At 38.3% G+C, this 26,880-nt stretch overlaps 1 protein-coding gene across 1 annotated transcript; it reads left to right on the top strand.

Moving 5' to 3' along the window:
* Positions 1–2,210: 2,210 nt before the first annotated feature.
* On the top strand, positions 2,211–24,679 carry LOC141738411 (opsin-5-like). Its single transcript, XM_074573608.1, has 5 exons — positions 2,211–2,298; positions 5,791–5,953; positions 7,559–7,686; positions 8,223–8,557; positions 24,071–24,679. The coding sequence occupies exons 1-5, from the start codon at positions 2,211–2,213 to the stop codon at positions 24,677–24,679; spliced, it is 1,323 nt and encodes a 440-aa protein (XP_074429709.1).
* The last annotated feature ends 2,201 nt before the right edge of the window (positions 24,680–26,880 follow it).

Here is a 26,880-nt window from a genome sequence, read left to right as displayed (position 1 = left end):
CTGCCTTATTACACTGAAAGATAGAAATGCAGCCACAAGATCATTATTTAATGTGAATACACATCAGTTAGCTAAAACACAGGAGCTTTAGCTGTTTGCTAAGATGACTTCATTTCTCCAGGTACTTTTCCTTTGACATTTCACACGTTGCCCTCAGGCCAAATGTGTAAAGCTGTGCCGCTGCTTCATTGTGAGCTGCTGTTGTGGTGGGGATGGAGCAGGAGCCTGTTGCTGGCCACAGTGGTCATGCAGGAGACAGGAGCTTTCCCTTCGCAACAGGAAACTCAATAGAAGCAAAGAGAAAGAGAGAAATGACCGGCAGTGGAAATGTATTTACCATTATCCAAGGCAAAGGCCTGTGAATATATCTGGAGGATTTTGCTGAGCTTTTGTCATTGTGTTTTTGTGGTAACTTCAGTTTGCCAAGAAGAGCTCTGGATAATCTGTCTAATACTGGTTAAGACAATACAACAACAGCATCTGTGAGAGGAGGAAAAACAAACAAACAAACAGATTAGCCTTTGGTAAACTTCTTTCTTTCTTTGTGACTGTGCTAGAAGACAGCTCCACCTGAGGTCTTTACCCTTAAATTGTATATGTGTTAAACTCTATATGTGAGAGAGTCTACATGTCTGGGTTTGGCTCTAGGAGGTGTATTGCATTTTCATCAGATGCTACTGTCCTTGCTTTCATCTTGCACTCATCTGCGTGGGCAGCAAGGTCTGAACTCTGTCACAGGGCTGGTTCCATAGCAGGTTCCTTGAATACAGAAATGGCAGAGGACAGTACGTGGTAACGCTGGCATTTTTCTGAGTTACATCAATATGTGTCTCAGACCAACAGGAAGACTGATGACAGAAGGTCTTTTCCATCAGTGTAAGTCTCTTCACAAAGGACTTTGCTAGAAAAAGCTGAGCAATGACCCATTGACTTGACTTGTCACACAGTATGTCTCCTTGCTGAAGACTTTATACTAACATCTCTAGTTATGTTCAGAGTTGACACATAGGATACCTGAAATACAGACTCTTTCAAATGTAATGACCTCTTCCTGAAATTTGGAAGTTCAATCTGTTGCAGTTTAAGGGAATTGAGAGGAGTTATACACTAAAAAAAAGGCTGCTGATTTATATTCAGCCCTTTACTCTTTCATATACTTTGCTAATTCCTGGGCTGGAGAAGCACAAATTTTTATAGACAGGTTTACAAATACACCTAATAAGACAGATTCAAAAAGGTGGAGGACAGGGATGGGAAATAAAATGGGAATGCTTGTGGAAGGTAGAAAGAAAGAGAATTTATTTGGCTCACTCCTACCTAAAGTTACAAGTTACATGGTATAAAAAAGTTTTAGAATTAAGTGCATACATACATATATCTCATACATTCTCTTCTCTATTTAATAGTTATTCTGATGCTCTTCCTACATTTCTCTTTTTTGGGGGGGGTGTGGGTGTTGTTTTTTGTTTTGTGGTTTTTTTTTTTTAAGCGTGTGTGGGTTTGGGGTTTTTTTGGTTTTGTTTGTTTGGTTGGTTGGTTGGTTTAGATTTATATTTGCGGTTCTGTCCTCCTTGTTAATATTTCCTGCCTTGGTTCCTCTGGTTGTTGTAAAATGATGATAAGTAATATTCTGGAACAAACCTTATTGAGCCAAGTTAAGTTTCCAAAATTTTATGCACCCTTGCTCACCAATTGCATTTGTAATGTCGTGACATTCTTATATTCAGATAAGTCTCTCCAATTAACAGAAATCAGGTTACCCCTGCATCAGTTATAGGCTGCAAGTTCATCTGTAAATTACACAGAATCACAGAACGGTTGAGGTTGGAAGGGACTTCTGGCCGTCTTCTGGTCCAACCCCCGCCCTCAAGCAGGGTCACCTGGAGCCAGTTGCCCAGGACCATGTCAAGATGTTTTTTTTTTCATATCGACCTGTGCTTGGTCACCCTCATAGTGAAAAAGTTTCCTGATGTTCAGAGGGAACCTCTTGTGTTTCAGTTTGTGTCCATTGCCTGTGGTCCTAGCACTGGGCACCACTGAAAAGAGCCTGGCTCCTCCATTCAGGCAAATTAATTGTTAATTCATAAAACAAAATAAAATTAGATTATCCCTGTTCTTTCCCCACAAAGCAGTTTATAGACTTGCAGAGAGCTCACAGGTGCCTGTTTGGATACTGAGTTTCTAACGCTGTGACCTGTTTTGTTTTTCAGATGGGCCTGTCTTTCGGGAACTCAACATTCCAGTCCAAAATAACAGAATCAGCTGATATTGTTGTTGGAATATGTTACATGGTATTTGGTAAGTATGACTTCATGTTATGTGTGTTTATAGAGATTTGGCTGTATTTGATGGAGTAAGGAGACTTGACTGTATATGTTGTTTGTTTCTGACACAGATGAACTTCTCTATATTCATAAAAAAGGGAAAAAAAGCACAGAGTAAAATCATTAAAAGGTTTTTATCCTGTGATTTATATTAAGTAAAAAAAATTATTCAGTATTAAGAATATAAAGATGGATAGGAACACTGTTTTTTGAGGCCCTGGCATTCACATGATCATTGTTAATTCTAAACATTGCAAACCATAGAACAACATATCCTGAATCCTCGTAATGCCTGAAGTAAAATACCAAAAGTCATAACAATAAAGTGACCAGAAAAGATGCTGGAAAGATCACATTTATGTCCAACGTCCAGTCGCTGCCTTAGAAAGTGGCTAAGTCCAGCCTAGTAAGTGATATTTCCGTGGCGGTGGCTATGCTATTAGAGAGGAGGCAAATTATCCTCCATTGTCCTGGTCTGACTGAGGAGAAAAATCCTAAAGGTACTGGTCAGTGTAACCACAAGCCAGAGGCCAGGAAAGGTGACCCAGACATCTGGTAGAGCAATGGCCACCCTAGCTAAGTTCAGTCATAGGCACAGGTGATGTCTGGTGCTTCAGAAGATGTTGGAAAAGAAAAACGTAGAAGCCAAATGAATGCCCTAACAGGAAAAAAAAAAATCCTTCTTGGAATTTTCCTTCCCTAAGGCAACTAGTCCTGAAGTATGGGATTATTGCAAAATAAATATAGCACCAACAAAGAGTGAACCTGTGTCTTTTGTCCCCATTGACATGTTTTTTCAACATTTTGATTGAAAAATTTAAATGAACGTAGGCCAATTTCCTTTAGTGTGTAGCTGTATATGGGTAGCTGAGTTTGAGAGGAGACTTACAGCCTGGCTGGACAACGCATATCAATTTAGGGACTCCTGAATATGAAGAAGCTAATGATAAGGTAATTTCTCATCAGAAATCTCATGCTGTTTTTCTCCTGACAGATGGACTTGAAATCTTCTGGTGTAGCTTTATTTTTTGTTTTGGTGTTTTCTGTATGTTCTCAACAACAAATAAGATGCAGACATCTTCACTGACAACATATCTGATAAAATAGTGAAAATTTCATCTATGCCTACTCATGTTCTCCTCTCCCATCTTTGCTCAGCTACTCAAACAGCATAGTGTTGCCTTGTAACTTTCTTTTTAACTTTAACTTCCTCTTTCTGGATCCCTTGATGATCAACCACGGTCAGATCACTGAGTCTTTTTTCAGGATGTATCCTCATTATCTACTCTGTCTGTCATGCTAAAGCTGTTGAAGAGCCCTGTTTAGAAAACAGATGCAGTATGTTCACAAGGCCATAGAAAATGGAATTTGTAGTGATTCTGATGATAGTGCATTTGCTGACCCCTTATACCATTCCTGACCAAAATTTGTCAAGCCACCTCTGAAAAACTTTCCATGAACTCACTAAGCAATTTATTGCAATGTTTGCTAACATGAGGAAGAATGGGAAACATGGAAAAGAGTTTCCAGTAAGTGGTATTTTGTAAAAGTCGCACAAAAAGATTTGAAAGAAAAATTATATGCTTAAAAAGGAAAAAAAAAAGTTTAATATAAAACTTCTTCTTATCTCTCCCTTCAGGAATTTCACAATGGAAATGTATGTGAACAGGGATGGCTTTGACAATACAGTCAACTAGATCCCAAAGTGACTATGATATCTGACTATGATATCAGTTGGTGCATGCTAAAAAACTGTGTACGGGCTTGAGCTGGTAATCCAGACGAACAGACACCATGGGAAAAAAAAGCAAAAAATAAAAATAAGTTTTTGCTAAGGAAAAGTGAGATGATTGACTCTTCTGCAGTATAGCCACTGAAGATATTTGGTATAACTGATATCTCTGATGTGGCTAAAATTTTTATGTTCTGGTTAAAATTAATCTTACAGTAGGAACAGTGAGAGAACATATCCTGATAGTCTGATGATCTGTGCTCCTTGATCTCAGCCAACCTCATTCTGCTTAGATAATGTTCCTTTTAGCAATACCAAGTGATAATCAGATTGATATGTAATTGAAACATTAAAAAATATTAAAATGTGGGGAAAAAAGGGAAATATTATTTTAAACAAAATTATTGCCTTTTACTGTGTTTTCATTGTTATATTTTTGAAGTCTTGGAATAAAAATGTTTGGAACAAAAGTGTTGTACATTTGCAGGAGCAGAATCCAAGAACACCTTTTCTTTCTCCAGAAAATTTTAAGTTACAAATATCTTAAATGGTTTTAAGGAGATTGGTGATGGAAAATAATTTAGTATCAGTATCTAACATTACTTGCTAATCTGCCATTTGCCTATGAGAAAATGTCATAATCTGTAGAATATTTGGGAAAATCATATATTTTTTTGTCCCATGAGAGTATGAGTAAGTTAGGCATATCCTCTTATGGGTATAATCCAAACCCAGTGTCGGTTTGGGGTCCCTATGCAACTTGTTAACCTTAATTTCTATATAAATATTTACCTATATACTGTAGGTAAAGCATTACTTTTTCCAAAGGTATGCAGGAAGAGGCAATGAGGTCCACAAAAGCACTTGGTCTGTCTTCAACAGCTTGATTTCACATAGCATTAATTAAGGAACCCTCCCATTCATTAGGCATTCCTGTGTTCATGGCCCTTAAGCTTTTATGTTTGAAAGTGATGTCCTCGTGTGTCTATAAAAGGCTACCTGAAACTCTGGTTTTTGACCTTCTAAACTGATAGTCATTTAATGCTTATCTAACTTTGTGTACCCATTGCAGGGTTTGATCCTGTTAGTTTAAAGGTAGTGAGAAAATTGCTTGTTTTCTACTAGACTACTTGCAGTTCTTCTTAGAGTTTCTTCTTCTCCTTACGTGTCTTGGCAGGTCTCATAGTAAAAGCAGTATTCCCAGAGAAAATAGTTCTACTACACTGTAGAGACATGACTTAATTACCTTTTTCTCTGTCATGCATAATTTAACATTCTTGTTTTATTGCCTACTATTACTAGGAATTATAACAGGCACCTCTTAGAAAATGCCTCAAAGAGAAAAGAAGAAGGGTAAGTGAATGGAGAACTCTAGACCTAGAAGTGGGAAAATGTGTGCAGCGCCAGATGGATATTGTGTCTGGCTTAATTAATGCCAGCTTCCTACAGGAAAAATGGGGTTTTTTTGGCAGGTCAGTTAATTTAATGGATAAAACTATTCATTAGATCTTTGTAGATAGCTTGATGGACAAAACAGGAAGAAAACAGAAAAAAATAATTTATTTTTTTTTACAAATTGAAGTATAAAGAAGAGAAAATCACAAATACAAAAAAGTGACAAGTTTATCTGATAAATGCTAGCTATGGCAACAACACGTTATTCCTGTGAAAAAAAAAAACCAAAAGAATGGCTGAAAGTAACTCTTTTTCTTCATACTGTGTGTTTCTCTGCAGGAATATCCTCCTTGTGTGGGAACAGTATTCTCCTATACGTCTCCTACAAGAAAAAGAGTTTGTTGAAACCAGCAGAATACTTCATTATTAACCTTGCCATCAGTGACCTTGGTATGACTCTGACCTTGTACCCTCTAGCTGTAACCTCCAGCCTTTCACACAGGTTTGTTCACTATGCACGTGGTATTTAACATCCTCCGCAGGCTCTGGAGGTCTGTGTCAGTGATGAAGGCTGAATTGCTCCGCCACTTTGCTTGCCATAAAAGTGGGAATTAATTAGAGGGACTGAGAGAAGTATGCTCTGTAACAGCAGCTTTATGTACTGCTGGTGTTAATTAGCATTCGTGTCTATTTGAGGTCACTATCTTTCTGGTTTCTGCAGGGCTGAGAAGATTTTTTTTTTTACAAACATCCACTTCCTACTGCTTTTATTCTTTGTGGGTGGTATTATTCAAGTGATGATGAAATACTTCATTTTTTTTCAGTTGGACAGCAAAATTTGGTACCATGAAAAAAACCCTTGAATTCGCTTATGGTTTCCAAAAGAAGTTGTAGTGATGACGCATAGAAAGGTGATGATCTGGGTTAATTTTTTGGCCAGATTCTGAATTTAGAACCTCTTCCTTCCTTCTCCATTTCTCTCATCTTTATACACATAAATTCAACCTCATATCATTGTGCAAGATCTATTTTTTGTGGCATTCTTTTAAAAGTTTGGGAGGTTCAGGAGACTCATTACTGGACCTCAGAGAGTATTTCTGCAACCCAGGCAGTATGAAAGTGTTTAAGAGAAGGGAACTAGATAGAAAACATGAAGGAAGATCAGGACTGGTTGTCAGGAGCTGTTCTGCATGGTTTGGGTATTTCTAATATTTTGGTTTTTCCCGGTTGCAGAATGTCCCACAACTGTAGAGGCATGAATATGCAGTGCTGATTTGGCTTCCCAAAACACTTGACTGAGAAACCTAGGAATGTGTGTTCAATCATGTAATTAAGTAGAATATATTTAACGAAAGAGACGGAGAACCCAACATAACCCCTGGGTAATTTTTTCTCTTCAGTTAACCAAGATGAAAAAAATGTATTTGATTTGATGTGAAAAAATCTCGCTGTCCTTCTCCCATCTAGTTTTCTCTCATTTTGGAATCAAAATAAAAAAGAAGATGAAAACATCCAATAATTACTCAGTTTTTACCACAGTACTTTCTGTGTTAAATATTGCTAAATATATTGACTAACAGAGATGATGTTTTCTAAATCTAGAATAAGGCTTTTGATGACTGCTACTGCAAATAGTGCTGGTGTCTGAACAGAAAGGGAGGAGATATAGTCATTCAGATCAAATTTTTGTTCTGGAGAACCTTCACAAGAGAACGTGTTGATTTGGATGAAAACTAGTTTTAAAAATATACATAACGATAGCAGAAATAATAATAAGCTGTATTATTTTACTACCTACGCCTACTACTGACATATATTTTGATTTTTCTTTTCAGGATGATTATCATTAAGATACACTGCTTTATCTTATAAAAATAAAAAGACTTAAATGTGAATCATAAAAATAAAGTAGGACATGATTACTTTACTGGCTCGAAGTTTTTCAAATAACAATATCTTTTGTAGTTGATCATTGACCAACAAATAATTTAATTATACAGCTTTATTGAATTTTTAAAGCTATAACTAAATATATTTTTACTATTTTGTATTATATTTAAAAAAGAAGGATAGCATCTAAGAATTAAATTTCTTGGTTATTTGCCAGGTGGCTGTATGGGAAACAGATTTGTTTGTTCTATGCATTTTGTGGGGTGCTGTTTGGGATCTGCAGTCTCTCAACACTGACATTACTGAGCACTGTGTGCTGCCTCAAAATTTGTTTTCCAGCTTATGGTAAGCTAATGTTTCTCTCTTAAGTTATTCAGTTTTTCATGTGAACACAGACCACCATTTCTGGGTTGCATATCCTAGAGAGTGTTTTCATAGAAGAGATTTTTTACATCCATCCAAACAATTCTTATTTATGTGATCATTGATAATTAACTATAGGGCTAGATATATGCTAGATATATTACTTTTAAGCTCTTTTAATTCAGGGTGATAATTTGGAAATGTGGAATAAGACTTCCAATCTCTAAGCAAAGCTGGCCTAAATAAGCCAGACTTTCAGACTTTATTGCTACATTTTGATAGAGATTTATTCACGTAGATTGACGTTGTGCTAAGTATCCTACATGTGTCAAAGAATTCAGCTACCTAATTTTTTTGCAAATTGTTGCGAACCATGCCCTATTCTCACAAACCTTCAATATGCTATATTTTGAACACCTATTAAAGTTATCCTTCTTAATTACCCTGCTCAGCTGCCTGCATATGGGAAACTCCAAGAAGACATGGCAACCATGCTGATCTTGTTTTGTGTCTTCCAGGCAACAGGTTCAGGAGAGAACATGGACAAATCTTGATAGCCTGTGCTTGGACTTATGCAGCAATTTTTGCCTGTTCTCCCCTAGCTCACTGGGGAAAATACGGAGCAGAGCCCTATGGCACAGCCTGCTGCATTGACTGGCGTTCCACCAACGAAAACACCGTGGCCATGTCTTACACCGTAGTCCTCTTTGTTTTCTGTTTTATTCTCCCTTGTGGAGTAATTGTCACTTCCTACTCTCTTATTCTGATAACTGTGAAAGAATCCAGGAAGGCAGTGGAACAGCACATCTCCGGCCCCACCAGGATGACCAACGCACAAACCATTACTGTCAAGGTATTTGAAAGTTAGTCTTTGGCAAGCCATTTTTGGCACAGATGGGCAGCACCATTTAAGGACCAAGAAAGTTCCTGAGGAGGGAATAAAGATGGAAAAGAAAACTGGTCCTTATTGCACTTTCATTTCAAACAACAGCATTGTGCAGTTTCACTGCATGGCAATGAGATGCTAAACATGCAAATAGTTGCTGTGCTGTTTCTGGAGGGTGATAACTAAGCTCACAGAGCTTCATTACTTGTGAAAATTAAGATTTCCAACTTTTGATCAAAAGTAAGGACCACTGTGTTGAAGTGAGTTTGGGTCTCATGCTCTGAAACCATTTCTTACGAAAGTGAGTCTGGTTTTGAGTGAGTGGATGATGTTTGCCCAGCTGCAGACACCTAAGGAGATCCAAGCTTAAGCTTTTTATCATTAAAAATTTTAAATAGTAATGTAGAGATGAAATTCTCTTGTTTATAACTGATCAAAGGATAAAAGTCACAGAAAAGTGTATTTCTGTAAATATTTTTGAACCAAAACCTCTGAAGGTTTGTGTTTCACTACCTTATACAGTAAGATTAAAACTGTGGTCCCAGTATTTGTTGTGGAAATTGTTTCCTTCTGCCAGACTATGTCCCTGTCCTTTCCATGAGAAGATCAGCTTCTATTTTTTTAATATACCAAAAAATAAGAAGAGGAACCGTGCAGCTACCATTAGGTGTGCTTCACCTAATGTACCTCTTGAAAGATACGAGTATTACCTCATGACTTTGTTAATTATCTCTAATTATTGAGAAAATCTTTGGTTTTTTTGTGATTTCAAAGAATTCTTCTCTCATTTCCCTAGTTATTTCTTTCTCACGTCGTTCTAAGTATCTTCCTCATCACCCTTCAGTTTTCTGCTTTGACTCATCTTTGGTCCTTAGCTTCTCTCTCTGTTCAGGAATATGGTAACTCTCATTTGCAAATACAAATTGCACAACTGGGTATCGGACAGATCTGCTTCTGTATAGACGATCTTCTTTCCCTTTTTCATGCTAACAAACTTGGTCTTTCTCTGACATTTCTCTTCAGATTACCAAGTGCAGTGTAGCTGCACTAGACATCTTAATTTGCCCTGTCTCTCCCTTTGAGTGTCTTGGTTTTGACCACCATGGAAAACACCATTCTCCTGTCTACTGCATGGTCTTGTAACCTAAATATCTTCCTCAATCCAAGCAGTTTAAGAACTAAAGAGTTATGTCCATATCTTACCTACTCCTCTTTTGTAATAACTCTTAGATGGAACATTTCCCACTGAAAGCTCTTAAGTATATTCCTGTCCTACTCCTGGATATTCAGTAGACTTTCTTAAGTCTTTTATTTAACTACAGGATACTATCCTTTAACACTTTAATTAACTTTTAAAATTCTTCATAGCTTATCCTGATTGACTTCTATACTCCTGTTCACTGAGACCAAGATGCTGGTTACACTGTGTGCCCACAACACTCAGAAATGCATATGCATGTTCTATGCTGCTTGTCATTCTTATGAGTTACTTCTAATAAACACTGGCAAAATGAAAACAGTACCTCCTTCAAAATTTCCTCTATGGTGTTAACACACAAAGTCATGCTGGTATATCATACAGGTTGATATTGGTTGGGCGGCTGGAACAGTAGGAAAACTGCTTATCTTGTACTGACAAGTATTTCTTCTTTTTATTCCTGGATTTTTTTCCCCCTCAAAATTGCTCTGATCTTCACTGTTAGACTGTGAACTCTTTGAGTTACTCTGAGACTACTTATCATCTGCAGAGAATCTCACCCAAGAATAACAATAATACAAAAACCAAATAGTTATACATGATAACCCCTTGGACACACCTGTTAAGAGCCATGGTATAAGTCAAAGTCATACAAGCAGAGAGGAGAAAAGACGTTTTTTGTTTTTCCTTAAGAAACCCTGCTAAAACAGTCCACCCCAACCCCAAATATGTCAGTTTTGTGGTGTACTTGGAACGATTGTTTGTTGAACTGTAGTTCTTCCTGCTGGATTTGAGCTGCAATACAGCCTACCTTGTAGCACCTGTCAAATTACAGATAGTTTATAGCCCGTTTTTCCTCTGGCCTTTTCCATCCTAGCCCTGACATTAGGTCACTCTAACTTAGGAGTCCTGGCCAGGTTTGGCCTGTGCCTCTACTGTCTGATCCAGCTTCAGCTGAAGCGCTTGGACATTGCTTCTGTCTTGAAAAGCTAAATCCAGAAAATGACTTGGGCACTTAAAATAGGACTTAAAAATCTAGCTAAGCCCAGAAACACAGTTATGGAAGCTCTTGCTTGGCAACTGCCTATGCCTTGAGGGTCCAAGAAAACGCCACAGGTTCCTCTGTAAGCGTAAAGGTTTCCCAAGTTCCTGCAGTTTGCTTTAATCTGTTGCTCTGCACACTAAGTGGCTCTTTCCTTAAACATATTAATATAACCAGGCCGTATAACTCAATTTAGGCCCACTTTGGTCTATTTGTTTATTAGTAATTGAATATTTTTTATAAAAAAAAAGAACAATAAAATACAGATAACGTTCACTATCATTAATCTACTTCCCATGTTAAAAGATCTGTCTGTAGTGTTTTCTTCTGTGATATTTTAGAATGACAGTTGCGAGACTTTTAGAAAATGTAATGTGAGCTATATAGTGCTATTAGTGCTTTTGTGCTTGTGAATTTGCAAGGTTGGCTAACTATTGGTATTGCTTTTATTATTCTATAGTGCCATAAAAATCAATTATAAAGCATACAGAGGACACTTGTTCTCATGTGATCTCTTCACAGGTGCATGCATTTGCCAGCTTCTGGAGAAAACATGGTCTAGGCATATAGATAAAACAGCTAAATTTTACGAACACAAGTAGAAATGTAGAAAATTGCCTCTTCTCCAGGAGTTCCTGGGGATTAAACCATTTCAGAAACACATCCTAGTTCCCCCTACATACTGCTGGAGCAAAACCATCATCAGTGTAACTTTATGCCTCATCAAATATTTGTCCAAATACCGTCTCTGAATTGTCTACAGTACATTTTATTTAAATCATGACGTGTAAGCCTTTGGCCTGGGAGATTTTGTTCAATTTTTGTCCTGATTCAGACTTTGTGTATGATCTTGGACAAAACTCCTGGTACTCAAATTGTATTTCTTTGTGGCTGTAATTTATGATACCTTTGAAGTAGCTGATTTAAAACACTGAATTGTCATTTGGCTGAAAATGCCAAGGTTGAATAATTCACATCTCTCTTCTGATATTGTTTATTGAAGAAAATGATTTTGTTCTTAGTATGGAATGCAATGATTTCCAGAGAAACAACACAAATCTGCACACCATGGAGATTAATTTGTTTTAAATTGGGTTTCTACAATGCATGGACATAGTGCTTGGTTTTTTTAATCCTCATTAAAATATTTTTTGTTAAATTAATAGAAAAGTTACCACCAATATTAATGGAGGATGATGCACTGCTCTGAAACTGGAAGTGTTATATACCCACTGGTACAAGCACTCTTGAAAGCTGTGGCTAATTACAGGTGGGAAGATCTATGACCATAATAAGGAATATAATGGAAATCAACTTGGTTACAGGTTACTCTTCAAAGAAGACCTAGAGTTTAGAATACAAGGTGCTAAATCTGAATAATTCATTGTAATAGGCAAGTCTACTCCTGAAATGAAAGAAGAATTACAACTATTCAATGGCTTTCTTGACTTTGTCCACCTTAAACAGATGCTTTAGTTTTAAGGCACAGCAACACAACAATTTGCTGCAGGCATTTCAAAGCCATTTGGAGATTAGTGGTCTGTGTGCTGTTTCTAAGTGCACGTGGAGGGAGAGAATCTGCATGAAGGCACAAACAGTCAATGCCAAACTTACAGTACAGCTACACTACTGACTGTACAATATTTATTGATCTGAAGTGAAGGCAGAAGGCTTTCTGGCAAGCGTGGGAGAATCTGGTTGGCCAATAAAGAAAATGTTGAAAGTGTCTTACTGTCAAGGCTTGCTATGAAAGAATACAGACATTTCATTTGGGGAGAATGTGAAAATGAGATTCTGTTACTTTAATATAGATGATCACATTTATGTCTGGCTTTTGATTTTGTGCAGCGTAACCATTTGTAATGGTGAAAAGTGAAAGAAGAAGTGGTTTTAGATTCCTCTGTGAGCTCAGATCAAAAAAATTCTTACATAATGCTTTAGACCTTTCGGTAAAATTACCTTCATTTTTGTGTGGTGTTGTTTGACTAGTTCATTTATAGTGATCACTGCTACAACCTAGGTTTTCCACATCTGCAGGTCCTGTGAAGTTGCCAGGCATCTCGGGCAAAAATACAATTCTTTTCTTTTAAAATCTGCAAAAGGTTTACAGGGGGAAAAAAAGGACAGACGAAGGGTGTGAAATAGCCTTCCCAAGTTTGTCAGACTTCTGTTACAGCGTGATGCATACCATTTTAATTCCTTTCCTCCTGGTGTAGGAATAATAGTGTCGGTTGTTCTTGTCTGTTGCTTTTCAGACATTGCCATCATTGCTTTGCATTATTTTGCAAGATACAGTTGCAAGATGCCTGGGTTTTACAGGTCAGTAAACTACCAGTCTGCAGAGTGTTCATCTGTCTAGTTTCATGATTTCTGTGTACAGGAAAACTCTGCAAGATGGGAAATTATGGCCAATATTTTCCTTACCGATGAGACCTGGAGGAAGGTGAAACTACCAAACAAAGGCCACCACTGTAGTCATAATTAACTGCAAGACTCAAATTCAGGAACCACTCTTGCTTTGCCTTGTGCTTAGCCCGTTAGCCTCTGTATCTTGCGTATGTCTGTCTCCAGGCTTTGGCATGGTACTTATGGTGACCTGAATACTCAGCAAAATTTCCACAGAGAGACTGCCTGCAGTTTTCTAATAGAGGCTTCTGCTTCTGCAGGCTTTTGAAGAAAGAGCTAGGTGAGCCTTGTCAGAGGCTGATCCATGAAATCAAGTGTGTATCTTGCAGTCTTCAAGGATCCAGAGGCTGACTTTGGAGTCCATATTTGATTCTAATATAAATTCAGTAAGAAGAAGGGACAGGTGATCTGTAGGAACCTGACTTCGTCTTTCTGAGTCACTGTCAGAGACAGGCAGCATCTTGGTAGATGGTGGTGACGAACTAACAGACCTTAGGTAATGAAGAGCTGCATCAAGAGACAAGAGCCATTTCCTCCATCATGCTCCATGCCAAATGAGCTAGTTGGCTTAGAGGAGTAGCATCCTCTGTCCTGTTCAGACATTACTGTAGTGACTGTGCTTCTCAGAAACTTTGGAGAAGCAGTGGTTTCTCTAAGGCACACTGTTTATTGGACCTTGTTCTGGGGTGCACAGCTCCCTGGTGTCCTAGGAGGACACTAAAAAAAAAAAATGGCGGCCTCTTATTCTGTATTGTGGTGAAAAATGGCCTTCAAAAGGGAGACTGAAACCATAGTATCAAAATAAAAGAGGTAAAACTATCAAGCAATGGGAACACTAATGACACATTTATGTTCTAATATCATCTGTGACCCAGGTTAATGAGAAGACTTAATTCCCAGCTTCCATAATTGCACTGGTTATTCCTTTGTTTCTGAGAATAAAGCTGTGATAGCTGTTTGTGCAGGCCTCTGGCCTAAGATACACTGGTGAGATCCTCAGTGAAATTCAGGAACTCCCCTGGCACTTCAGCAGAGAGAGGTAGGTGATGGGCACTCCTGGGACAGGCTGGCTCCCACGGGTCACTGAGGCTCACTGGGATTTTGCCCGTGTGTGAGGTATGTGCACCTGTGGATGCTGACTGTGAACATGACTTCGTTTTTGCAAACCATGAGACATAGAAAAAGTTGTCCTGAGGATACAAGGAAGGGCAGAAACCAGCTTTGGATACACTCTGTAGGTGTAAAACCCCATGAGGAAATCTAGCCTTAAATATAGCTCTGGAATTCCTCCTCCGAGGGAGCCTAGATCTTTCTCACCCGTGTGTTTTAGGTAGCCTTAGGGCAGGACAAGTGGAGATTGTGTTTAGTTTTCTAAGTATTTCATTCATCGGGATGCGTATCATGATCCCATCTACATGAAAACCAAGGTATTCCATGATGCGAGGAGAATGGATTGCACTAAAGATACATAGTTGATGTACCCATCTTAAATAAAATGCTTGTGCTACGTTAGAGCATTGTTTCTGCTTAGACTTACAGACAACATGTCGTACTGCCTGAGTACAGGAGAAGGCATATCCACTTATGTGTACTTTTTGTAAGCTATGCACTAATCATAAGACTTACTTTAAAATAAATAGACAGCTACCAAAAAAATTTGGGAAGTAGCAATTAGATAGCATTAAAAATATTTTTTCCCTATTTTAGCAAGACAGTTAAAGAAGAATTACTTTTATCTTGTACAACTCAACACCATTAAGCTGGGCAGATATAGTGAGATGCTGTAAGCGAACAAAATAATGCCAGATTGCTTAAAAAAATGCTGCCAAAGGTCTGTTCCAAGGTCTTGAGCGCAGAGTAATTATTGGAAAGAGGCACATTGACTTGTTTTAGAGCAGACACCAATATGAATCAAGTGTTTTTTTCTGAACCATGGTACTGCAATAGTAGTTTATTGGTTTTGCTTTTTTTGCTCTTTTGTGCTTTGTTGAATGAAAGGAGGAGTAAAATTCATGACATGAATTTTCAAAGCTTAGCCTGTGAATTTCTAATTTCTTTTACTTCCTCCTCTATTTTAGCAATGCATTGGCTCACTGGCTTATTATTTTGCAGAAAAACAAAGTAGAGGCTGTAATAGTCCCTTGAGGCATAAAAAACTTAGTGGAATTAATTTGCTGCTTATAAGTATGCATTTGGAGTAAGTCTCACAGATTTTGAAAATAGTTGCGTTTAGTCTGTCAGAAACAATTTGTAGGAAAACCTTTCTATTCTCAGCAGAATAGCTTCACCCATAGCAATTCCTCTAAAAGTGAAAGGAAAGAAGAAATTATCATTTTATTGTCTTTGTCATAGCCTCATGTAATTACCTTCTGAGAGCCCATTTCTCCTTCTTTGTGGCTTCTGGGAACAGAGAATCCTTTAAGACTGTGCTGCAATAAGCATATCCCATAAATAAATTGAGAAAAGTTAAGCACTCCCTGCAAATATTCTTTTCTGTTTTGCAGACAAGAATGCATTTGGCTGCCAAAGTAAGCAAAAGGTTCTGCAGAAAGGACAAATGATGGGCAATATATGATTCAGAGGAAGGACAACATGCGGCCCACTCGATTTACATGACATCCTCTCAGGAAGGCTTGATTCTTCTAATTCATTAATGCTCAAGACTTTCTTTTCAAAACCTTTTTGCAATATATTTCTTAAGAAGCAGAAAATGTACTTCTAACTTTCTATTCTCAACTCTCTTAATTACTACTGTGAAGTAATACTGTCAGCTGTTGAGTCTGAAATTGTAGGCAGGTGCTAAAATAGTGAGATGCATGCTGAGCTGTAGGTGCTAAGGACTGAATGATCTAAAACATCTACATGGTCTCCATTAAAGCTTGCTGAAATTACACACTATGTAAGAGATATGCAGTTAATTCAGTATTTATATATTTTATAATTAAAAAGCAAACCTGCTGTGTAATTATTATACTGTTATCTAAACATGGCATCTATTAGAAGTTTGCAGTTACAGCTCCATGCTGGGCTATGACAGGGTGAGAAAATGGTCCACAATGATTCCTAATATCTTAACACTTATAATTTTTTACCTATATTGAAACCTCCACTTGTCGTTTGAAATACTGGTTGATGTAAACCAGTTGAATTCTTAGAGCAGCCTAGTATCACAGGTGTAAAATACATATTTGTTTCCTTGAATTTTAGAGTACACGAAAATTATTTTGTGGTGGAAACAAATGCCACTGGAATGCAAAGGAGCTGATATTGTTAGATGCTGTAGGAGTGCAGCCCCAGAAAACTGCGAACCCAAAAGTCTTCCTATCAAATTAGCAAGCAAAAGGCATCAGATAAAAGCAGGTGAATCTGAGAAGTTGTAGCAGGAAAAGGTGGTAATTTCTATATTGTCAAAGACAAGAATGCCAAGGATCACAAGCACTGGCCCACCGGTTGCCCTGTTGCTCAGTTGTTAGCATTATCCCTTGTGTGGTTTTTACCCATGCCTGGGCATAGGCCTGGGCATAAAAGCTGTTACAGGCAAGTCTTGTATCAGTTCCCTCTTGTACAGTTGCTAGTATTACCCCGGCACTATCTGCTCTCTAACATGATCCTAACGCCCCTTCCTTGGGCATGCAACAAATACTCTCTTTCATGCAGTGAAAACACTTTGAACTGAAAAAAAGTACACTGAGTGATTATGTCTTAAGCCCACCAAGACACCACAAGAGAATGCTGGTGAGACCCAAGGCCCACCAGAATGCAGTGTGGAGATAGCTAGCTTGTGCTAAATCCAAAGAGTGGTCGCTGGTCTTATTTTATTTAGCAGTTTAGCCAATGAGACTATAAAACCCAGTCTTCATGTCCAGGGCACGTCTCCTGGTACTGTTGTTGGTTTCTAGATGGAACCCTTCTCTAACATGGCTGGAGTGGTGGGCAGTGGTTCTGGGGCTAAATTTTTCTTTACAAGCTGCCGCTGGCTAAGTAGCACTGTGTGGGAGAAAGCTTTATGCCTGCATAGTTTAAGTAGGAAAAAGAGCAGTAACACCTTTGTTTTTCCAGCAAGAGAACTGCCAGTGTCAGGTAGCCTATTGACCTGTTGCCACCCCTACAGTGACAGTGCCCCAACCTGTCCCTGAGCCTGCAATGCTCCTTCTGGTGCTAAATGAATGACGACAAAAAGATTAGCTTGACTTTTCTCATGCTGATGCTTTTATATCATGCTCAATAGGATCTTAACATGCTCTAGTGATTGTCAATCTTAATTACGCTGTTCAGTGTCTGTGATGTCAAATTTGTTTGCCTTACTAAGGACATAAATTTGCCCAGTGAGACTTCTGACTAAATCTGGAGTAGTGGGCTGCAGTTTGGGATAAAATTATTATTTTGAAAACTCGTATGATTCACAACATTTCTAGATTTCATGTTATCTAACACAAGCAGTCCAGCCTGCCAAGATAATTCCGCAGGGTACAAAAATGCATGAGGCTTGCAGTGACACACACTGATGCCACTTTTGCAGTAAGCATGCTTTGCATGTGTTTATACTGGCCAGGAAAAAAGGGACACAACCTTTGGGAACCGTTCTGAGACAGATGAGCAATGATTTAGACTTGCAGCACCAAGGACCAGATGCTTACACGTTAGTTCACTTTTAGAAAATGCTGTTGAGGCATATGATATGTTTGGGTTTTTTGAACATGGCTGACTAATTTGTACTAGGACTACCTACAAGGCTTTTAAAATCCTTTCAGCCAAAATGAGTTGCTAGAAACCGGCTCGGAACATAACTTTGAAATAATGCTTCACACCAGTTATTGAATGTATAGACAAATAGACTTTTTGTAATGCATGTGCTCCCATTCTTCATGTAATTTCTCTTAATTACAATGACTACTGCTTTTCAATATGGGTAGTTTAATGTAAATTACCTTGGTGACTGTGTTAAGGGAAAGATGAGAGCAAAAAAATGAGGAGAATGACTGGTGCATTGAGTTCTTGTTCCTATACAGGAGAAGGGCAAATCCGGAAATCTGTTTCTAGATGTTGGTAGTTCTCCATAGGCCAGAAGACATCGTTATTTGGAAGCAGATTGGAAGTGACAAATACTTTCCCTGATGGGGCGTGGAAAAATATGAGTAGTTTCAGAAATTGATTTGTTGAATGTATCAAGCATGGTTAGTGTGTTGTGTTTCTTATTTTAATTTTTATAAACTTGATGGACAGATTGAGAAATCTGGAATAACTTGCAAAAATGCACATTCCTTTGCGAACATGATTAGAGATGCATGAAAAAAAGGCATTTTGTTGTTGGGTTTTTTGAACAGGTATTATTTAACAAAATACTCCAGAGGATTTTGCATGTACAATTACAGGATAGTTATGCATAATTTTAGTATGCATGTACACAAATGCATATATGCTTTTGCATGTGGAAATGAGTCATTTTCTATTAAAAACATGGGGCAAAATAGCTCCACAAGTAAGGCATCTGGAAGTTAGAAACAGAAGTCAAGCAACAAGGATTCAAATAAGATATTTCTGTTGTAATTTTTTTTTTAAATAAAAAACATAGTGATTAAGTGATTCATGTTTTTCAATTAGTTTTCAAAACATATGATTTGGTAAAATTTGTTTTTCACTTACTTTACACCAGTATCCTTTCCAAGCACTGTGCGTTCTTATGAAAGAAACTTATGGTAATCCTAAGAGGGAAGCTGTGAAAGATTTGTACACGTGCATAGTTTCCACTTCTTTCATGGGAACAAGTACCACGACTTCGTTTCTTTTAGGCTGACACCAAGGTGCCTCTTGGTGCCTGGGTGACTGGCTGAGTGTCATTGCATGAGGGATATTCTCACCAGTGGGTCAGTCCCATAAAGCATCGTTTACTTCAATGTGTCAGCAAGCTGAATTCACCCCGTGTTATTCAATATGTACGCCAATAAACATCTAGTTTGAAATAGTTGAACCAGATTCTTAGCTTGTGCCAACAGCCAGGGCTTGCTCCAGTCTGCATGGCTGAACTGACATACACCAGCTGAAGATCTAACTACAAAGGCGACAATGCTGTAAGCGTAGAACACCTATTTTCTTTTTCTGTTTACCCGTAATGTAAAAATAACTTCTGTAACTTGTGTTCTTTGTTGTGAAGCTCTTCTTATAAACCATAATGTTTTCCCCATGTTCCCACTCAATCGTAATTCTCCAAGAGAGATTATTGCCTGTAAATTTCTGAGAAGTGTCACCTACTGTTACATTTGGTATGTGAACAATATCTTTGTGCTAGACACAAAGAATTTTTTTTTTCATTTGTAATTGTGTTTATTTGCTATTCCAGAAGATATTTTAAAGAAGGATTTTGCGTATAGAATTTGCCAACACTCGACGGCAAAATTTCAAAAGATTTTTGAAAACTCCTTTATGCCAAAACATATCGTTCACAAGCTACGATAGAGCCCTGTCTAGGCTAAGAGGCAGAGCAAGGGTGAATCACTTCTTGCCTGACCTTGGGAAATTAAAAAATTGCTATATGCCTACATTTATATGAATTTTTACATTGTATTGAATGATTTAGGCTTGGCAAACTACGTAAGTTATGTCAAGCTTCCCAGTCAGAATGGGTGCCTGGTGTATAGCGGGCATGATGTATCCAGTGATAGTATTGTTCCTATGTCCCTGTATGGCAGACAGGACCATATGGATTCTTCTGGTCAGTGAGATCTTTGAGTGGAAATACAAACAATTAAAATAAAAATCTGGCTTGCAAGATGTGGGAAGAAGACATTGCCTTTTATTCATACCACTGGGACACTTGATGGTCACTTTGATAAGAAAATGTATTAGAAATTTCCATGGATATGTGCAGTTATGAAAAGATAACTCGTAGAGCTGAAGCTGTTTTTCTCTCTATTCCCATGATAAAATGAAGACATTACAGAGAGTCTATTATAGTTCATTAAAATCATCTTCCTATTAACACTAAGGGTTTTTGGATTGTAAGCCTTTGATTTACTTTCTACAATCTGTAATGAGTTACTTAGTGCCTGTTGGAAGAGTTTTCATCACAACTAAATTCTTTTAGGCCTTTATATGAGGCCTGCACATATTTTTCTGTCACATAGTCATGTTGCTCCTTAATCAGCCACACAACTTTATGCTGGCTTTCCTTTTGTTCTATACGGTCTCAGTTTGCTGTTACTGCTGTTTTAGCAGCTGTGTAGTATAGGCTGAGGCTAAAACTAGGCAATATGTCTCTTCTTCCTTTTAATGAGAGATGCTGGGCTCAAGTTTAGAGTGAAATTATGATAAGGCTCAGCTGTAATCGTCTCTGGGTCTCATTGTGTAGTGATGCACAGGTGACTTCTACTTCAGGTGGTATCACCTTCACAGGAGGAAATCCAAGGCTAGAACTGACATCTCTCCATCAAGTGCAGCATAACGATAATTGAATCAATCACACAGTAATGTAATGAAACAGGGTAGCTGACCCATCTCATAGTGTGAAAGTCATATTTGCTTATGAACAGTTCTGGTTGGTGTACGTTGTTTATGTGTGGCCTTTGTGAGTTAATGAAATGAAATATAAGAATGTACAGACCAGTTATTCTGAACAATGGTTTCTGGGGTTAAATGAACTTATCATCGTAAATTTCCTACCTGAGACAGAAGTAATGTTTTTCTTTTCCTGACACATTTACAGAATTCTCATTGGTTATTCGGGCTTAAATTACAGAACTGATGTTGCTTTGTTTCTATCCTGCCACTTACATTTTTAGGTAACCTTTGGCCAGTGCATTAAGAAAGTTGTTTGGAAATCATCAGCAAAGTTGAAATATGAACCTGCAGGAAAAAAGGAATGCTCACTTACAAGTACTTTGTCCCTTACAGTGAAAGAGCTCATGGAGAAGATTATATTTCTTCCAAAACTTTTCTGTTATTATCTTTGACCAGTTTATATGCCAGTAATTGAAATCCTTTATTATATCCGACTTGTTATGCTTCATTGCTTCTCTATTTTTACTGGAACGGTGTACATTCAGTAAACTTTTTTTGGATCGTTTTAGGAAAACTGACCACTGCAAATTGCATGTGTAGTCTTTCAGAGGTAGCTAAGATACGGTTATGCAAATACTTGATGTCTCCAAGAATATGTACTAAAGGATATGTCTTTGAAGGCATAGTGTGCCTATGCATTCCTCCCCCATTTGTTGTCCTTATGCAGTTTTGCTGTTGTTCTTGTTTGCCCAGAGAAACACAAAGGTGTTCTTTGGTTTGGCTCTTTGGTGAATTTCTTGTGAATGTTCACAAAGTTGTCCCATATCTACCTCATTAAAATTCTCCTCTTTTGTTGTGCATATGAGAATACCGGTGTTCTTTGCTATCTTGTGTTGGCATCACTGGTTAGCCCACTCCTCATACCTGTCTTCTTGGAACCATGTTGGTATTTTGTTGACCTTAAGGAGATGGAGGTACTTCATCAAACATTTGGCTTGAAACTTCTTACCATGGGCATACAATATTAAGTCCTTTCGAGCTCTTTTGTCCTAAACTCTAATCTACTCAATATGTGGCATGGCAATAAAAATAACAAAGTCTCTTTCTAGATTTGTGTATGTGTATGTACAGTTGACATGCTTAAATATCTCGAAGGGGGTTCATTTTGCCAAATTATGCTCCACTAAAAGTTAGTTGTCTAAGTACGTCCTCAAAATTGTCAGTGACAAAGACCTGAGAGCAATCCATCACATATATTTTAGACATAGATCTTTGAATGTTATCAATTACTCTCAGGAGATATGTCTCTCTTTCCTTTGACATTATAAAGAACCTAGTCTAGTTTAGATTTATCGTATAAGTTTTTGGATAGCTCAAGTTATGCAAGATCAATCCCCATCTTGCTCTAGAAATCGTATTGATGTGGTTTGGGAAGTTGGCTGAGAGCTCCTTGGAAATACGCGCCAAAAGTCTTTTCATAGGAACAATGTAAAGCCTATTGCAATCCCAAAGATTAATTGCTACCATAAATAAGCCATCTAGGAAATGCACCAATTGATTTTTAATGTCCACTTCTTCCTAATGTGATTCTAAAGGGACAAGGCATATTACTTGCCACAGAGATTGCTTTTAGTTTCAGTCTTGAGTACTGGCCACGGACAGTTGTGATTACAAAACACATGCATATGGTACCAGCATACCCATAGGTAGAGCCAGACCTTCAGCTGATGTACAGAAGCAGAATACTATGGAAGCAAAGAGAAGAATTAAGTTCATCCCAATTAAGTTGTGGATTTGCCTCTTCATCATTTCTTAACTAGTCTCATTCTGTCAAAAGGCCTTGTTTCTCAATTCTGTCAAATGACTTTAACTTTGGACTTCATGGGAGCTCTAATAGGTTAGAGCTCTAAAAGATTACCCATAAATGGGAAATTGCTCTTGTGGCACTATTATTATAATGGATGGCTTTTTAGAGACATACACAAATTTATAAACAGATTTTAGCCTAATAGAAAAAACAGTTAAATGCCACAGACGTTTCTCATAAAACTCGTGGTATATATTTCTTGGCAATCGCCATGCATTTCTTCTTGCAAAATAAAATTTGTGAGACTATTAAACTTAAGGAGAAAATAGTAGCATTTGGAGGACCTCTCTATGCCTTAAAAGAGTCTGTTTTGTGTTGCTCTGATGTTAGTGCTCACAGCCTCTTTCACTCTTACTCTGAACACAACAACGTCATCTCTCTTAAGAAAACACTCCATGATTTTTATAACCTTGAATCTCTAGCCAGAGCCTCACTGAGAATAGTGGTGGATTTGCAGATAATGGAGCTAGTTAGCAGCTCTGGACTTGCTCTTGCAGAGGGCAGCTCAGGCAGGTAGCACAATCGGCAGCTGAACACAAAAGTACCTTCCTAATGCATTTTCTTCTGTCCCTTGGATCCAATACTACTCTGAATTGAATGGATTCTCTACTGTCTTGCTTCTTTGGAAATACATACTTTTGGCAAAAATGGTCTTGTAAAGCTTCTTCAAGAGCATGAATATTATTGTTTCTGTCTTTAAAATATACGTCATTTCAGTTATAAACAGTGCTTAGAGTGATGCCCAGCAAGTTAGTTTAGATTTCTCAAGGTTTATGTTTGTTGCAGATTCAATATTTACTCTTGCATTTTACATATCTCTCCGATAATTTTTTTTTGTTGTGTGGTGTTTATGGTTATTTGTTGTTTTCTGTTGTTGTTGTGGTAGGGGGTTTTTTGTTTGTTTGTTTAAAAAAGGCCTATCAAAGCTTTCTTCATAGAGTTTATTAGGACAAACAATCGTGCAGTAGGGGTTAAATTCATTAATTTGATTCACCTTCAGAATCAATCTGGTTTTCTGCTCTCAGGTGCCTGTGTGTGGCTTCAGTTGAGCACCAACAGTAAAATTATGGAAGACATTCTGTAGCCGGGAAAACTAGTATTATTCATGAATTAGAAGACAGAAATGGCTTTGCATCCAGACAAGCATTTTCCCAGAATGGTATCTTTTTCTTTAGGTTGGCTTTGTTTTTTGGTCTAAAAAGACTTTTCATGGAACTTTATTGAAGAGAGAGAGAAGTGTAGGAGCTGATACATTGTAACTCTGAAAGTTTCAGGTAGAAGTAAGTTTCTGACAGAGTTAAGTTGCTACAAAAATACGCATTTGGAGAGCAGCCGCAGTATGATGGAAGGCTTGGGGAGACTTTTAATAAGGGTGTTCAGTCAGGTCGTATTTTTAAGCATATACTATTTTGGTGACTATTTTTTTCATGCACGCAATTTTTTAACTCAGTGTTTTCTCTTTTTCTCTGCAAGCTGAGTGTTGCTGTGTGCATTGGATTTTTTGCTGCTTGGAGCCCTTATGCCATCATCGCCATGTGGGCAGCTTTTGGATCAATAGATAAGATTCCTCCATTAGCCTTTGCTGTGCCAGCTGTCTTTGCAAAGTCCTCCACACTCTACAATCCAGTTATCTATCTCCTCCTGAAGCCCAATTTCCGAAACACCGTCGCCAAAGATTTCACAGTTTTTCAACAGTTCTGCATCAGCTGTTTTTGTGTCAAGGCGCCACAGAACTACAGATCAACTTTGAACACCAGCCTGAGAACATTTAAGGGCAAAAATGAATCCAGCTGTAATTCACTGCCAGTTGCAGAAGAACGTTCTTTTTTCCCTCGTGAAAAGCGCAGTGATACTTTCGACTGCTTTCAAAGCTATCCAAAATGCTGCCAGGAGAGGCGGAGCGCTATGGAACGCCCTCCTCAAGATACCGTGTCCTTTGAGAGCAACCTCGAAGCCAAAATGAGACAGGCCAATAAGAGGTCAGTAAAGGTGGTTGTGCAGGGAGAAAAAAGCACTGAAATCGATACTTTGGAAATCACCTTGGAGGCCGTACCTGTGCATCGTACATTTACAGACCTCTAAAGCTGCTTGCATGAAGCCCTCTGACAGTACTATTTTCATACTTTTTCTAAAGAGTCCTTCTACTACCCCATTTTCTAGACTATTTTACTGTCTTTTCTCATACCCTTTGATGGGACAGGTGCTACAGCATGGACATGCTATAAATGCTGTATGACTCTTGCCATGCCAACTTAAGTTCGTTGTGCTGTGTTCGCATCATGCACTAAGTCAGACAAGTCCTCTCTGCATTTCGTAACATCCTTTTACTCCGTCTCCAGGAGAATACACTAACCATTGAAGGGTTTTCCATAAAGCATTATTAACCTTTCTAGACTACATACATTTTGTATTCTGTCTGTTCAAAAGAAATAACTCAATGCAGAGTTTCAAAAGGACAAGCTCATGCTGGTTTAATTGTTAAAGCAACTGAAAAGGTAAATGCTAACTGAAATGCCTGTTTTCCAAGAAGCAATATTGAATGACCACATGTGTTGCATTTGCTGGGATATATAGGTGATTTTATTCCATGCTTGGATATGAACAGGCAGGTTCTGACCTCATTCCACACGATTGACATCAAAATAGTTTGGTTAATTCAAGATAGCATGTAACTTTTGTTTACCTTTTGGTGTAATTTTAGAACTTGCCCTAGGATGTTATTTATGATTCCCATTTTCCAGTATATGACCTTGGAATTAGGAGGGTGAAGACCTCACCGAGAAATACCATAAGGGGCAAGAATCTCTGCTGGTGCAAACCACTGAAACCTGTGAAACCTGAGACCCCACGTGAAGATCCCAATCCTTGAATTTGGCTTACAAGGACAATGAGGCAGAGTAAGAATAGGCACAGCTCTTTTTACCCTTGTTCTTGGACTCCATTTTTCTCCCTTTGAAGAGGAAGGAAATGAAAATGAAGGGGTGTTGGAGAAAGGGCTTTTGAAATGGTTGCTTCTACTGGTTAGGGAGGATTTGGTTGAACTGCTGTGAGAACAAGGGCACGCTGGAAGTGCCAGGCTCTCATTTTGGCCAGACTATGGCGAAAATTACCATAGCTTTGTTATGAAAAGTGATTATAGCTTTGGTTTCCAGCTGGGGTTACTTTGGGTGATAAGGCAGGACTTTGCCATCTGCAGAGCCAGTTCACCCTCCGCTCCCCAGAAAACACTACCAAAGCCTCAGGGGATTACCTGTATTTTATAATGATAATGATTCATCAGCAACTCTTTTTGCTGCTGTTTCTGTGGTGACTTGGAGAAAATGTACCTGATTGCAAAAGTTAATCTCTATGAAACTCTCCAATTAACCGCTTTAAGGGCTTTTCAGTTGCTATAGAGTACATTTGGCATATTTACTTGGGACATAGAGTTTTCTGTCCTGTTTTTAAACTGCCCTCAACACCCCCTCCCACCCCCCCAAGCCTCCTTTTATCCACAATGTTTTTGTATATGAACAATCATTAAGATACTTTTTATTGGATTTCCATGATGCATATATGTTTAAAATACATGGCCTAATGGAGAGTACAAAACATTTACAGCACGTTACAGAACAGAAACCCTGCCCACGGTCAAAAACACTGTGTCTCTTCAGCAACCCCAAAAAAACAATCAGAAAAGGCAGCTGGACTTTGAGCACCCAGGAAGTCCTTTCAGTGCGTGTTTTCTCCAAGACTTCCCAAGACACATGGGTCAGCAGCACAGCACAAACAGGAAGCTAATTCTGTGGGGCTGCAATTACCGTGACTGCCGTCTCTGACTTCAGATGAGGTGGGATCAGGCTTTGAGGACCTTTAGGCAATGCTGACCTTTTCAGATGGTGAATCAGTGAAAAACAGGAGGGGAAGCTACGTTCAGAGGTCATCTGGTCCTTCCCACTCAAAGTCCCGTTGACGTCAATACACAAGCTGAGTATGTGAATAAATCTCTGGAGGACTCACTGACCAAGGCGTATGTTTGGGGGTTTTAACTAGCATATCATTGCAAAGCCTAAAAACGTCACTCTATCAAAAGACAAAAAGTTGTAATCTGTGTTGTGTGGAAGGGCTGTGTGCCCAGCTTCCATACAGATGTTTGGAATCCCAGCCATAACATGCAGATCTTTAAAATGATCTGAAAAATGGTGGGTATTTTTGTGCTGTGACTGCTCTTTGAGCTGTGCTGCTTGCTAGCTATATGAGGAGATAATAATATGAGCTATTAGTCTAAACCACAAATATAATTT

This window comes from Larus michahellis, chromosome 2 (genome assembly GCF_964199755.1).
Source record: "Larus michahellis chromosome 2, bLarMic1.1, whole genome shotgun sequence".
In the NCBI taxonomy this organism is placed as follows: Eukaryota; Metazoa; Chordata; class Aves; order Charadriiformes; family Laridae; genus Larus; species Larus michahellis.
This window is presented reverse-complemented; position numbering and strand designations above follow the sequence as displayed.